General features: G+C 36.3%; 1 protein-coding gene and 3 non-coding genes across 4 annotated transcripts; all 4 read right to left on the bottom strand.

Annotated features, from left to right (window-relative positions):
• Window positions 1-5,370: 5,370 nt before the first annotated feature.
• On the bottom strand, window positions 5,371-5,489 carry LOC132551712 (5S ribosomal RNA). Its single transcript, XR_009554275.1, has one exon. It is a non-coding gene; the product is annotated as a 5S ribosomal RNA (ribosomal RNA).
• Window positions 5,490-5,857: 368 nt separating this feature from the next.
• LOC132551701 (5S ribosomal RNA) lies at window positions 5,858-5,976 on the bottom strand. Its single transcript, XR_009554264.1, has one exon. It is a non-coding gene; the product is annotated as a 5S ribosomal RNA (ribosomal RNA).
• Window positions 5,977-6,344: 368 nt separating this feature from the next.
• LOC132551689 (5S ribosomal RNA) lies at window positions 6,345-6,463 on the bottom strand. The gene has a single exon (XR_009554253.1). It is a non-coding gene; the product is annotated as a 5S ribosomal RNA (ribosomal RNA).
• Window positions 6,464-8,067: 1,604 nt separating this feature from the next.
• LOC132551678 (crystallin J1A-like) lies at window positions 8,068-14,949 on the bottom strand. The gene is made up of 7 exons (XM_060215856.1): window positions 14,893-14,949; window positions 14,618-14,688; window positions 13,671-13,850; window positions 12,225-12,421; window positions 11,705-11,837; window positions 10,442-10,606; window positions 8,068-9,376 (listed from the first exon to the last, which is right to left on the bottom strand). The coding sequence occupies exons 1-7, from the start codon at window positions 14,904-14,906 to the stop codon at window positions 9,135-9,137; spliced, it is 1,002 nt and encodes a 333-aa protein (XP_060071839.1). The 5' UTR covers window positions 14,907-14,949; the 3' UTR covers window positions 8,068-9,134.
• Window positions 14,950-15,064: the final 115 nt, after the last annotated feature.

The raw sequence follows: 15,064 nt of genomic DNA, 5'->3' as shown, positions 1-15,064 counted from the left end.
GCTTCACCATTGTAAATATGGAATTATGAACTACTCGAAAATGAGAATCGATAATATCACAGGGAAAAAAAGGCACGTACATTATGGAAAAAACACGAGGAATGTCAACATTTGGAAATAGCGCTGACCAATATTCAGTCGACTTTGGAATTTTGAAACACTTGCGAATGAAACAGGCATAGATATCGCGGGTGGTTCTGAGAAATACCTGAATGGTAGTATCATTTCCATCTTTGTAAGTAACATATGGCATAGAATCGGTTCTACGACCAGTATACACCTTAGACAAAACAATTTTCTTGTAACTGGCTGGAATACAACTCATGATAGTATTAAAGTCAGAAACAACAGTATCCAGAGAAATATCAGGTACAGTTTCCTTAACAATATCAACTATCGCACTAGGAGAAAGGAATTTAGAAACTACTTCAAGTGTCAAATGCTTAACTTTGGTTATTCCAGCCTTAGCAAAATAATGAATAAAAATAGGTTTTTCATTCTTCATAAAACTGGGGTTGCAAAAGAGGGGTTGCTCATACACAAAAGGCGTGTCTATATTACTATGGCTAACATCATTAACAGTTTGAAAAGCATACCAAGCTTTTAACATTTCACGATAAACAATAGGCAACACTTTTAAATACTTGTCTGGAATTTTGCAATAAATGATCTCAGTATTAAGATTCAAATTGAGTATTTTGTTGAAAAAGTAAACACACATGTTTTTCCAGACTGCATTACAAGACTTATCTAGCCACTTAACTAGAAACTTTATTCGAAACGACCTAAGCTTTAATTCAATGTCAGGTATATTTAGGCCTCCAGAATTTCTTTTACCGATGATGGTGTCATACGCAACCAGATGGGCCCCACTTTGCCATAAAAAGTCAATACATAAAGTTTTTAACTCATTGATAACAACTAGAGGTATAGTCTGAGAGGTAATACAATACCAACATCTTGACATAATCAGAGAACTAAGTACAGCAGCCCTTCCGTGAAGAGTTAACTTTCTCTGAGACCACAATCTTAAAATATTTCGTATAGAAGTAACTTTACTTTCCCAGTTCTTTTCATTACATAATTTTTGATCGACACCAATCCAAACACCTAGAACACAAATAACCCTATCACATAATTGTATACCTAACCGTTCCGCTTCTTCATTTGTAATCATGGCTTTTCCAACACATAAAATTTCAGATTTATCTTTATTAACTTTGGCACCAGAGCCCTTACTATAAACATCCAACAAATTAAAAACATTTACAACTGATTCTTTATCAGAAAGAGTCAACGTTGTGTCATCAGCATGTTGATACACTTTAGACTCGAAGCTTGAATTAGGAACAACAATACCTTTTATGACTGGAGACTTGGAAATCATTCGACCAAGAGGTTCTGCTGCTAAAACATAGAGCATCGCCGATATCGGACAACCTTGTCTGACTGAATTTTGTATGGGAAAAAACGGGGTCAAGTTACCGTTAAATTTAACAGAACTAGAAATTCCAGTATAAAATATTTTGATCCATTCAATAAAATTTTGGCCGAAACCAAATTTCTCTAATACTCTAAATACGTACTTATGACTAACACGATCAAATGCTTTTTCCTGGTCTATTTTAAGAATATAGGTTTCAAAATCCTCCTGAAATGAAATGTCAATAATGTCTCGAACACTAAAAATAGTGTCAGAAATATCTCTACCAATTACACAGCAAGACTGGAATTCAGAAATAATTGAAGGTAACACAGCTTTTAATCGATTGGACATTATTCTAGCTAATACCTTGTAGTCCACATTAAGAAGACTAATAGGTCTCCAGTTCTTTAATAAAGACTTTTCACCCCTTTTCTTATAAACAAGGTTGATGACACCAAGTCTCATAGATCTGGTCAATTCCCTGTCGTCCCAGATACTTTGTACAACACGGGTAAAACAACATTTTAATTCTTCATAAAAATGACAATAAAATTCAACAGTAAGCCCGTCCAGTCCGGGACTTTTACCTTTAGACATACCATTCACAGCATCTCTAATTTCATCATTAGTAACAACCGTATCACATTTCAATCTGTCTTCTTCATTAACAGTTTTGTCTATAAAAGATGATAAGTTATCAATATCACCATCATCTGTATCAATACAATTATACAAGTCGTTATAAAAATTATAAATTTCATTAGACATTTCATCAGAATCATTTAGTAGGTCACCATTCGAAGAACGCAAACATTTTATAGTGTTACAATTTTGTCTAAATTTCTCAAGCCTTAAAAAATAAGCCGTATTCTTATCCCCGTCTACAGCCCATTTAGCTTTTGACCTCAATACAGCACCTTTACATTTTTCTTTTTCTAAATTTTCCAAACTTGTCTTCAGTTCCTCATATTTGTTACAGTTGAAAGACTTTCCGTTGGCTATATCAGATGAAAAACTCTTTAATTTATTTTGGATCTTAAAATACTCAGCATTACGTTTCTTACTACGGTCTTTGCCATAGGCCTGTGAAAACTTTTTGATTTTATATTTTAAGTTATCCCACCATACCTTAGGTTCATCTTCATATAAAGGGCATTTCTTCGCATCATTGATAATAGCCCTGATTTTTGTATTGAAATCTTCCTCCAATAAAAAACAATTATTTAACACCCATATACCAGGACCTTTACTTCCCCGATCTAAATCAACTTTCATAACAACAAAACAATGATCACTAAAATATGTATCCCTATAATAAACATTCTGTACACAAGGAGACAGTTCTTTTGAAACTAAAAAATAATCAATGCGACTTTGAGATAGATTACCATCACTAACCATTTTGCGAGAAAAAATAGCACAATTTTTATTCCTACTCCTCCAAATATCAAAAATATCACAAGTAAACATCAAGCTTTTTAACGCAGACACACTAGAATTTACCTGGTGTGTAGAGATACCTGTACGATCGAGTGTTGACAAGGTTGTATTATAATCACCCCCTGTAATCAGTTTGTCAGAAAATGGTACAAGCCATGTTTTTAAGCGATCAAAAAATAACTTTCTATCATTCACAATATTTGGTGCATAAATGTTAACAAAATTCCATACAGTATCTTCGATTTCTATTTCTACACGTAAAACTCTCCCATCATAACCATCATAATCTAGTACACCATCTTTTAAAGTATTAGATATCAGTATAGCAACACCTTTTCTATGCTCATTACTATTGTTAAATATAATTTTACCCTGCCACATATGGCTAATTTGATTAACAAAAACGTCATCCCAAAAGGTCTCTTGTAAAAATACGATCTGATAATAATTAGACTGACAATATTCAAATACATTTCTTATTTTAACGACGTCCCTCAAGCCGTTTACATTTAATGACACACATGTAAACATTAAAGAAAACAATAACAACACCGGAAAGTTCATTATGAAACGTCTTTAACTTTTTTCGTTTTTCTTTTTCTTGTTTTCTTAATACCTCCATCTCCTACTTTAGACTTTAGGAAAGCATTACTTATGGTTTCCTGTTTCTTATCGGCAGCGTCCCCCTCACTCACCTCAGTCTCATCCTCATCATTCCAGAACCTCTTGCATGAGGCTTGTGTAACTGCATTCTCCAATGGAAATACATCTCCATAGACCAGAGGCACATCAAGCTGAAGGGGCGCTGAAACGTCATTACAGTCTGCCCGATCCACGCACTTACCATCAGCAGTATCACCATTCACGCAACTTATATCTCCATCCTCAGAAGCCTCAACCTTTGAGTTATTATCACCACCATCATTAGAAGTTCCAATATGATCCTCTCGGACACGATTGGACGACTGGTCCTCTCGGACACGATCAGACGACAGGAATTCCTCCTCAGCCATGACGTCATCATCAGCCTCTGAGCCACCCTGGGAGTCAGCGATATCAACCGAGTTACCACGCGTGTCCTGTAAAACTCCGTCAACAGAATCTCTGTCATCAAGGTTTGTCCCCATGTCAAAACATTCACAGCTGTACAGTCCACATCGGTCACACAGAGTGTCAATACGCCTGACCGCGCGCGCACAATCACACGCGTACCTGATCTCACCGCAACGAGTGCATGGCTGTGTTTTACATGTTTTTCTGAAATGACCCTGGCCACCACAGGTGAAACAAACAAACTTTGGACAGTCTCTGAATAAGTGTTCATCAGAATAACATAAGGAACACACTTTCAACTGATTATCATGTATCACACGGTGATAGTCATTGCCGAATTTCATGGTATACGGTAGTGATTTCAGGTGCGGGGGTAACTTCACACGTACATAACGAGTGCCGTCAGCTACATTAGTTCCCTTATAAAAGCGACGTTTAATGGGGGAAACTAACTCAACACCAATGTTCGCAAGTTTATCTTTTATTTCGTCGTCATCTACATAGGCAGGGAGGTGCAAAAAGCTGACAAGTGTGAATTTCTTGGTGATATCATGGCAATCATATGTCCTACCATCAATAAAAACACCATCCAATAGCAGATTGATCCCTGCTCGGCCCTCTAGGGTGACCTCATATAAATTCCCGGACTTTGGGACACAAGCAAAAACAGAACCTTCACCACACAGTTCCGAAATTACCTCAATTATCCTGTCTGCTTTTAATGATTTGTTATCCAACACATCAATCACAACAGTATTATCTTTACTATAGCGTCTCTTACCGCTACGTGCAGCCTGGGGGTCGCCCGAAGCGGCCATATCCCCCGGAACAAACCGGAAATGGGATATTACAAATTACACCAATATCTTCAAAAATATCACATAATAAATGTTTCAGTGTAATGAACAATATAAATGTTTTAGTCAAATCACAAATATAGGGTCATAGACCCGAGATTACCTCCGATGTAGAACGATTTTTAACCAGCTCAAAGACATACGTCCATCCGCCTCTAAATCATAACCGGAAGTCCTTCGGTGATCGGACGAGAACCGGTGTTTTCAACGTGATATGGCCGTAGACATTAGACGACTAAAAGTTTGCCTATTTATACATGGCTTTCTGCATGTGCACATCCGGCGTACATGTATACTTGCCATGTCCCTTGGTACGCGACCACCTTGAACAGTTGACCAAGGGCAGATGTGGAGCTGCCAGATGTTTTGTCTGTAATGATGTTCATTGCATGTGCAATGTAAAAGTGTAGAGTTGTGAGTGTGTACATTTGATATGTGCAGAGTGGAAATAGCAGTGGTCACGACTCTAGCCTTCAGTGAATAAAAAAGGACAAGGACTCAGTATTCGAGTAAAAAATGTGTCGGCCGTTATGTTAGTGAGGATTTTGCGAGGGGTAAAAATGATTTAAAAAGGAAATTATGAAGAAAAACAAAAGCCTACGACACCTGGTATTCCCAGGCGGTCACCCATCCAAGTACTAACCAGGCTCGACGTTGCTTAACTTCGGTGATCGGACGAGAACCGGTGTTTTCAACGTGATATGGCCGTAGACATTAGACGACTAAAAGTTTGCCTATTTATACATGGCTTTCTGCATGTGCACATCCGGCGTACATGTATACTTGCCATGTCCCTTGGTACGCGACCACCTTGAACAGTTGACCAAGGGCAGATGTGGAGCTGCCAGATGTTTTGTCTGTAATGATGTTCATTGCATGTGCAATGTAAAAGTGTAGAGTTGTGAGTGTGTACATTTGATATGTGCAGAGTGGAAATAGCAGTGGTCACGACTCTAGCCTTCAGTGAATAAAAAAGGACAAGGACTCAGTATTCGAGTAAAAAATGTGTCGGCCGTTATGTTAGTGAGGATTTTGCGAGGGGTAAAAATGATTTAAAAAGGAAATTATGAAGAAAAACAAAAGCCTACGACACCTGGTATTCCCAGGCGGTCACCCATCCAAGTACTAACCAGGCTCGACGTTGCTTAACTTCGGTGATCGGACGAGAACCGGTGTTTTCAACGTGATATGGCCGTAGACATTAGACGACTAAAAGTTTGCCTATTTATACATGGCTTTCTGCATGTGCACATCCGGCGTACATGTATACTTGCCATGTCCCTTGGTACGCGACCACCTTGAACAGTTGAGCAAGGGCAGATGTGGAGCTGCCAGATGTTTTGTCTGTAATGATGTTCATTGCATGTGCAATGTAAAAGTGTAGAGTTGTGAGTGTGTACATTTGATATGTGCAGAGTGGAAATAGCAGTGGTCACGACTCTAGCCTTCAGTGAATAAAAAAGGACAAGGACTCAGTATTCGAGTAAAAAATGTGTCGGCCGTTATGTTAGTGAGGATTTTGCGAGGGGTAAAAATGATTTAAAAAGGAAATTATGAAGAAAAACAAAAGCCTACGACACCTGGTATTCCCAGGCGGTCACCCATCCAAGTACTAACCAGGCTCGACGTTGCTTAACTTCGGTGATCGGACGAGAACCGGTGTTTTCAACGTGATATGGCCGTAGACATTAGACGACTAAAACTTTGCCTATTTATACATGGCTTTTTGCATGTGCACATCCGGCGTACATGTATACTTGCCATGTCCCTTGGTACGCGACCACATTGAACAGTTGAGCAAGGGCAGATGTGGAGCTGCCAGATGTTTTGTCTGTAATGATTTTCATTGCATGTGCAATGTAAAAGTGTAGAGTTGTGAGTGTGTACATTTGATATGTGCAGAGTGGAAATAGCAGTGGTCACGACTCTAGCCTTCAGTGAATAAAAAAAGGACAAGGACTCAGTATTCGAGTAAAAAATGTGTCGGCCGTTATGTTAGTGAGAATTTTGCGAATAGTAAGTAAAGTTGACCACTCTTCTCAAGCAACAAGTGATATTTGAATTGTCACACTAGACGTTTAGTAAGGGAAGTTTGTTGGGCCCTAGAGTATAAGAATAAGTATGACGATAGTTTTATTGTGAGAGATAGCTCACCCGATACATATCATATGTGGTCTGATGACGAAATGCCAAGTCGTAATGTGCTGATACATCAGACAGAACTGACGATATGATAATGAGTTATGTACATGTCCTGTAATCATTATCAAAATCACTGTGATATACTACAGAAATATGAAGGAGAAGGTAATTCTGAATACAGCAGTAAAACAATGCTCCTAAAGAAGTTTTTTACCGGTTAAACGAGGCAAGACTTTTTCCTGTAGAAGTTAACATGACCATGGATATTCACAAACACGTGATCATAATATCTTATTTGCACCACAAAATACAACGTTGAGAAATGAAGGCATGGGTTTAGGGAAGGGTTTTATCTAAATATTACTTGGCTACTGACAAAATCAGTAATGAGAAGAGCTCCGGTAAAGTAACAGTAACCTGTCATAAATAAATAGGTACATATATTTACTGCCAACACAGAATAGGAACTTTGGTTGTGTCCTGTATTTAATGTATAAATCTATCTGCTGGATAAATTTGGCCATCAATGAAATTGTGTCCCAATATACAAATATAGATGTCCCAGTGTTGAATTTTAACAAGGTTACCAGTATTTGACATTTGAGCTCAATTTGATAAACAACTTTGGACACAGAAAGGACCGTTATTGATGAAGGGAATTCTATGTCAGATCGTAACGTCAGAATGAGTAAGACGTGAAGATAAACTCAGACAGTTGTAAAGAATAAAGATTATAACTTGTATAGGTACTGAACATTGTGGAAATACAGACTCATTTTTACAGAGAAAATGAAGTCACTTTGTGTATAAAATAGGAGTTTATTAAAGTAAAAACATCAACAGTCACAAATTGGTTGAACAGACACATGTTATCTGGTATGTAAACAATAAATGTACATGTTACCCTAATAAAGCTATTTCTAAAGTTCTCTCGGATTTATTTCTATCATAGTTACATAAATCTAATATGTAAAGTATGGAGTGTAATACTGATGAACTTGTCAAAGTCTTGCACAAAATATAGATAAGTATGGTGGTACCAATTAAATACCAAATAAGCATTATAATTTCAAGTTAGAATTGTTTATTTATTTCTTGTCTGAGAAGACAAGTAAAAACATTCAATATTCTACTAAACAAACGTGAGATTATAAATTCGTTCTTATTGTCACTTCTATATCTTCTATAAAAATTTTGAAAAAATTAGATGACATTTGATAAAGCAAGAAGAAAAATTTTGTAAAATTTAAAGATGAAGAAAAAGAATAGACAATGCATTTCATTTTTTTTTTTTTTTTTTTTTTGTAAAAATAATCTGAAACAAACATTCCTCAAATTACAGATTTGATGTTCAGTAAAACTATGCAAAACACAACTTTCTAATTATTATGTAACATTTGTAAATTAGACTTCCATCACTGAAAATGCTATTGTGTGAAGATTCTAGGTAATTTATAGACAATGTTTGGCACCGCATTCTAATGGCGTCCTGCCAGACAACAAGACAATACACCATGTTAAATGGACAGATTGGCGTAGTTTTGCTCTCTTTACATTGATTTGGTGATATGCTTATCTAACCGAACACATTATATATAAATATATAAATAAATAAATAAGAAATTATTGTGTATATATAGCAATAGCATGTAAACAAAATACTGTACTTATCCCACAGTCACTCAACCTATATCTAAGGGCCCTGTAACACGTTATCAATTTGAGGAACATATGCTGACACATAACAAATTAATCAAACTTCTTTTAAATGCTTGAGTACACTGAACATCAATGTATTTTTTTACCAATTATGGGTACATACATACCGTATTTATAACAAGTGGAAAGGAGACATAGCATCTTAGTGACTTTTCCAGAAAAAAATCTACAAAGTGTTGCGGACAGCCTCAGGACTTGGCCAGCATTTACATATACCTACTTATAACTTACAATGCAATAGAATTACTAATCTTTTCATACATCAACATACACTGACTCAACACAAAAATTCTTTGGCTTCATACATATACCTATATGATTGTATTGATGATCACTTTAGTCCTTCCAGATCCAACCCTCATAAAATTGTAATAAAGAAGATGTTGTTTGTTAAAGGTATGGATCAAACAGTATGCTAATATAACTAAACAGAATATCTGAACCCAGAAACAACCTATAAAATTCTATTCATTTCTTGGTATAGAATCTTTCTAGAATCACTCTCTTGACAAAACAAGTTGGTTTGCCAAATTGACAAGGTCACCTCCATTTAATGTTTTACTGACCCAGGCCTCTGGTATACCAGTCATTCCCAACACTGCTCCAAGAGTTGCCCCAACAAAGCCACCTCTGCTACAGTTACAGCCACCAGCAGCAATTGTCATCACTACCGTGTCCCGGAATTCTCCGTTGGAGTTGAGCAGACAGTGAACAGAGTTAGTAAAGTTACCAGGGACCCCTGTAACACAACAATTTTATTATGACTTTGATTCTGTTTCTTTAAAACTGAATACAATCTCAACCTCATGCCTGGTACCAAATCAAACAAGAATATCTATATTGACTGATGTTGACTCTATTTCTCCTGCAATAAGCCCAGGGACTAACACATTATTCTGACACAGAAGTCAGGGGTTTGACTTACTACAGGGTAGATACAATAAGGAGAGGGACTAACACATTATTCTGACACAGAAGTCAGGAGTTTGACTTACTACAGGGTAGATACAATAAGGAGAGGGACTAACACATTATTCTGACACAGAAGTCAGGAGTTTGACTTACTACAGGGTAGATACAATAAGGAGAGGGACTAACACATTATTTCTGACACAGAAGTCAGGAGTTTGACTTACTACAGGGTAGATACAATAAGGATAGGGACTAACACATTATTCTGACACAGAAGTCAGGAGTTTGACTTACTACAGGGTAGATACAATAAGGATAGGGACTAACACATTATTCTGACACAGAAGTCAGGAGTTTGACTTACTACAGGGTAGATACAATAAGGAGAGGGACTAACACATTATTCTGACACAGAAGTCAGGGGTTTGACTTACTACAGGGTAGATACAATAAGGAGAGGGACTAACACATTATTCTGACACAGAAGTCAGGAGTTTGACTTACTACAGGGTAGATACAATAAGGAGAGGGACTAACACATTATTCTGACACAGAAGTCAGGGGTTTGACTTAACAGGGTAGATACAATAAGGAGAGGGACTAACACATTATTCTGACACAGAAGTCAGGAGTTTGACTTACTACAGGGTAGATACAATAAGGAGAGGGACTAACACATTATTCTGACACAGAAGTCAGGGGTTTGACTTACTACAGGGTAGATACAATAAGGATAGGGACTAACACATTATTTCTGACACAGAAGTCAATAGTTTAGACAAGGTGACCTATTGTAATCCCCTTGGAGCAAAGATAATGTAAAGATTATGTCAAAGTTGCTCAAAAACATTGGATAAGATAATGTTACTAAAATTATTCAACTGCTACTTACTGCAACTGCTTCCAACTGTATGTACAAAGTCTGTGTGGGGTGTAGCTTTACCATCAATAGCTTTCTGTATGTAACCTTTCACATTCTCACTGCTGGACTCCAGTGTCTCATGGATAGCAACCTCTATAGATTTGCCAAGCACACACTTTTCCAATATACTTGCAGCTACAAGTAAAAGTAAACATCAGAAAAAATGCAAGTGTATGGAGAACAGTAAAAAAAATGATACTCAATGGTGACAATGACATGTGACAGACTGACATGTGACAAACTGACATGTGACAAACTGACATGTGACAGACTGACATGTGACAAACTGACATGTGACAGACTGACATGTGACAAACTGACATGTGACACTGACATGTGACAAACTGACATGTGACAGACTGACATGTGACAAACTGACATGTGACAGACTGACATGTGACAAACTGACATGTATGTGACAGACTGACATGTGACAAACTGACATGTATGTGACAGACTGACATGTGACAAGCTGACATGTGACAAACTGCCATGTGACAAGCTGACGTGTGACAAACCGCCAAGTAACAAACTGACATGTGACAAGCTGACATGTGACAAACTGACATGTATGTGACAGACTGACATGTGACAAGCTGACATGTGACAAACTGCCATGTGACAAGCTGACGTGTGACAAACAGCGAAGTAACAAACTGACATGTGACAAGCTGATATGTGACATGTGACAAACTGCCATGTGACAAGCTGACATGTGACAAACCTCCAAGTAACAAACTGATATGTGACAAGTTGATATGTGACAGACTGACATGTGACAAACAAATACTTCGTTAGATGCATGAATAATGACACTAACATAATCTTTTTATTAAATGTATATGTTTTTAACTTAACATTTATAGACAATATGCAATTTACCTAGACACACATAACAGTTAAACAATTACAATAACTTTGAATAAATTTGAGGTTTGGGCTAGTTACTACTAAGAAAGAAATCTATTGTATATTGTTCACATTATGAGCCTCTGTTTTCATATCTATTCTTTCTTGATTTCTAACTTTTCAATTTAGATTAAAGTGTACTTATACAAAAATCTTATAACATAACTCTGTTGTACTAGACTGAGTAAGAATACTGAAGCATAAGACTTTTATACTTTTCATAAAACATACCTCAGATCTTTCTTTTGGTAACTGTTGGAGTCAAAAGATTTATTTTTCCCAAAGACATCATGTTGTAACATTTTCACAGACCAATATGTTTACCTGCCATCCCACATTCAACAGCAATGCTATCCTCTTGGGTGACACGAATGGCTTTTTCCACTTCTTTCAAGAGCTTGCCAGTATCCCCAGCATATAGTGCTACTAATGGTGCAACCTTGGAAAACCCATCTGCCTGAGACGATAAAAAACACACATTCTCATCTATACCATGTTAATTATAATATAATTGTTTATTTTTATGTGTTATATGTAGGAAATAGAGGAAGAAATCACAGTGTGACAAAACTATATTCAGTATGGAAACAAGTATATTATAGACTTTGTAGATAATGTTATGATGTTAACACAAATACTGGTAGTCTGCAATGATAACTACATATCTGTGATTTCATCTTTGTCTTGGTCATGCATCAAGACAAAAATAAAAATCTTGCATAGATTGTCACCAGCCTTCGCACCAACATACTGGTAAATAAAGTCATGTCAGACTGGAGATGGCCATGATAACAATGGTACCCAGCTCTCACTGCAGATATCTTGTATTGTTGTTTCATCCTACCTGTGAGTCTGGGTCTTTTCCAGTCTTAGCTAATCCTTGGTCATAATTCTTTATAAAATCAGTAAGTGACGCTGGTCTCCAGGGTCCTGGGATAGGCAAATCATCCTTGGTTCTAGGATGACCCAGGTCAATTTCATAAGCTGATTTAGGGCCAAAACATTCATATAGGGATTTCTTATAGTGCTCCGTGTTCAATCCTGAAAATTTGAAAGTATCACTGATCCAGTTCCAAGGCTTAAATCAAAATGCTATATTTATCACCGTCAAATTGTGATACAACAAAACTTTCTCTTTATCAAGAGATATTTTGTGTCATATTATAATGAAAATCCTTCTGTAATCATGCATTGAACATCACAACAACTTAAACCATGAACTGTTTAAGATTAAGATTCAGTTTTTCATAGTTTTTAACACAGGCTAATATCTGGAATTAAAAATTAGTTATTGTGGAAAGACTTCATAGCACTCCAGCAGAAAAATCAGTGGTAACTTCTGATATTTTGAGAATCACAGGAACTTTGTTACATGTTGGGTCTTACTAAATTGCAGAAGCTGCTTAGAACCCACTGTCAAAAGGTTCTCTAGAGAATGAAGATTTCTAAATCTTTTCAAGGTGGGGTTTCTTAAGGTTTCTCTAGAGCATGAAGATTTCTAAGTCTTTTCAAGATAGGGTTTCTTAAGGTTTCTCTAGAGCATGAAGATTTCTAAGTCTTTTCAAGATAGGGTTTCTTAAGGTTCCTCTAGAGCATGAAGATTTCTAAATCTTTTCCAGGTGGAGTTTCTTTTAATAGCTTGCAGCTATCTCGCTAAAAGAAATGCCCATTGCATGTAATCTAATGCTACTGTTAAGCAGCTTACCCATAGACACAACCACTACAGCACATGGTGGTCTGTTTCTTAGCTATTTGAAAATCACTAACTCTCCTGAGGAGAGATTTATTTTCCCTTTCAAACATTATTTGCATTGCTGATTTACATAGCACACGAATCAATTTGTTGTTTTGAAAATATATTTCACAACTGTTATACGATACAATGCATATCCCTGGTACCTGATGTCATAATATGAGGTCTGGGTTCTTTAAAACTTCAGATGATTCATCAATATTATTACAAAGCACAGTCCAATCTTGGTCCAACATTTGAAGTGAACCACTGACCTACAGGCCTATACCTTATTAGTGCCATATAAATTTTCACCTTATGGATCTTGGTGAAATCATGCAAGTAAATTTTTTAACTTTATAACACTTTATTCCAGGCCAGATATCAGGAAGCAGGTGCTATCAGTTTTTAAAGAAGCTGTTCAAAACTAAAAAGTTGACGAATGGACAATAGACAATGGATGATGCAGTATATAATGCTACACTGTATATAATGTTACAATATAAGCTCAGTGTCATGCCACCCTCCATAAACCACAATCACAAACAAACAAGCTACCTTTGTTCTCAACCATAGATTTCAGCAAAACAAATGTCTGGTCACCGTAACTGCTGTATCTGCCAGTGGGGAGCGAATAAAAGGGACAGCGACTTTCAGGTAAGAATTCTGGCTTCTGCTGACAGTCTTCTAAAACCTTATTCATTTTTTCTTTATCATAGATCCAGTGCACTGGCATAGCTATAATAAAAATGATTTTATTTCTTTCACAGATACTATAGAATCATGTTACTTCATTACACACTCAAATTGTGATAAATCAATGTATCACAAACAACACAGAGGCCTTAGGACAAATATGTATATTCTCCCACAATATACAGATCACTGTAAAGCAAGCAACATTTATTCATGGAACAATGTTTAATCTGTAATTAACCAAATTATATAAAATATCTGATTTAGCAAATTAGGTATCTTATTTAACCAATTATATGATATCTTATTTAATTAATTAACATTAAGAACAGTACTTGACTATTAGATGATAAAACCTCCCTTAACACCTGGAAGCTGATGTATATACAAAATTATTTGCCAGGCATTAAAAAAAAAAGCCCATGACCTTTCATTGACGGTATCAACATGAGTACTTTGTGGATGTGATATCCAATTTCATTTTCTTTGTAATTTAGTGTATTTTATATCTGCTTTAATTTCATCAAGCACTATAGGGATCCACTAATTTTGCTCTCTGAATAAATAACAATTTAGTTTGCCATATTATCATGATAAGCTGATCTATAATTTACATATGTTACTACAATTGTTACAGAAATATATCATTATCACTTATCATCTATGCACATCATTAACTGTCGTTATGTACATACTCATTAGTCCCAAGTTAGATTATGTACAATTCGAGTTTGATCAGTCGACAGTTTTCATGTGCTAACAAAATTGTTTTCTCTGCATTTTAACAAAATGGCATATATAGTACATACCTGATGCGTCTGCCACCAGAGATCCAACGACTGCCCCTACACATCTCTGCGTTAAGTTTACCATCTTGGTGCTTTGAAGACAAAGTGGAAAAAACTATACCGGTCAGAAAGTGGAATACTGATATAATGTTTTTTGGTCTATCGTTACATTTGTTCACCCGTTCTGCACACCGGATGTAGAATTTGAAAATTATATAACGATGTGACTACCCGTTCAAAAATAATATTCATCAATATCAGTTTTTTTCAAATTGTTGTAGTTTTCCAAAACTTACGTCATTATCTCCATAAATGTTCTTTGCAGTGCGCTTCCCTTGTGGGTGCTTGGTCGGTGGATGCTTCAGGTAAAGTGAAAGTAGGAATCAAACCGGAAGTTGATAACTTGATATTAATTGACAATATTAATTTTAAAAAATTAGTTTCAATTGGTTTACCCTTTAGCTGTTA

This window comes from Ylistrum balloti, unplaced genomic scaffold (assembly GCF_031769215.1).
Source record: "Ylistrum balloti isolate Yb309-2 unplaced genomic scaffold, AGI_CSIRO_Ybal_v1 Utg370210, whole genome shotgun sequence".
Taxonomy (NCBI): domain Eukaryota; kingdom Metazoa; phylum Mollusca; class Bivalvia; order Pectinida; family Pectinidae; genus Ylistrum; species Ylistrum balloti.
Note: the sequence above shows the minus strand (reverse complement) of the source record. Positions and strands in the feature narration are given on the sequence as shown.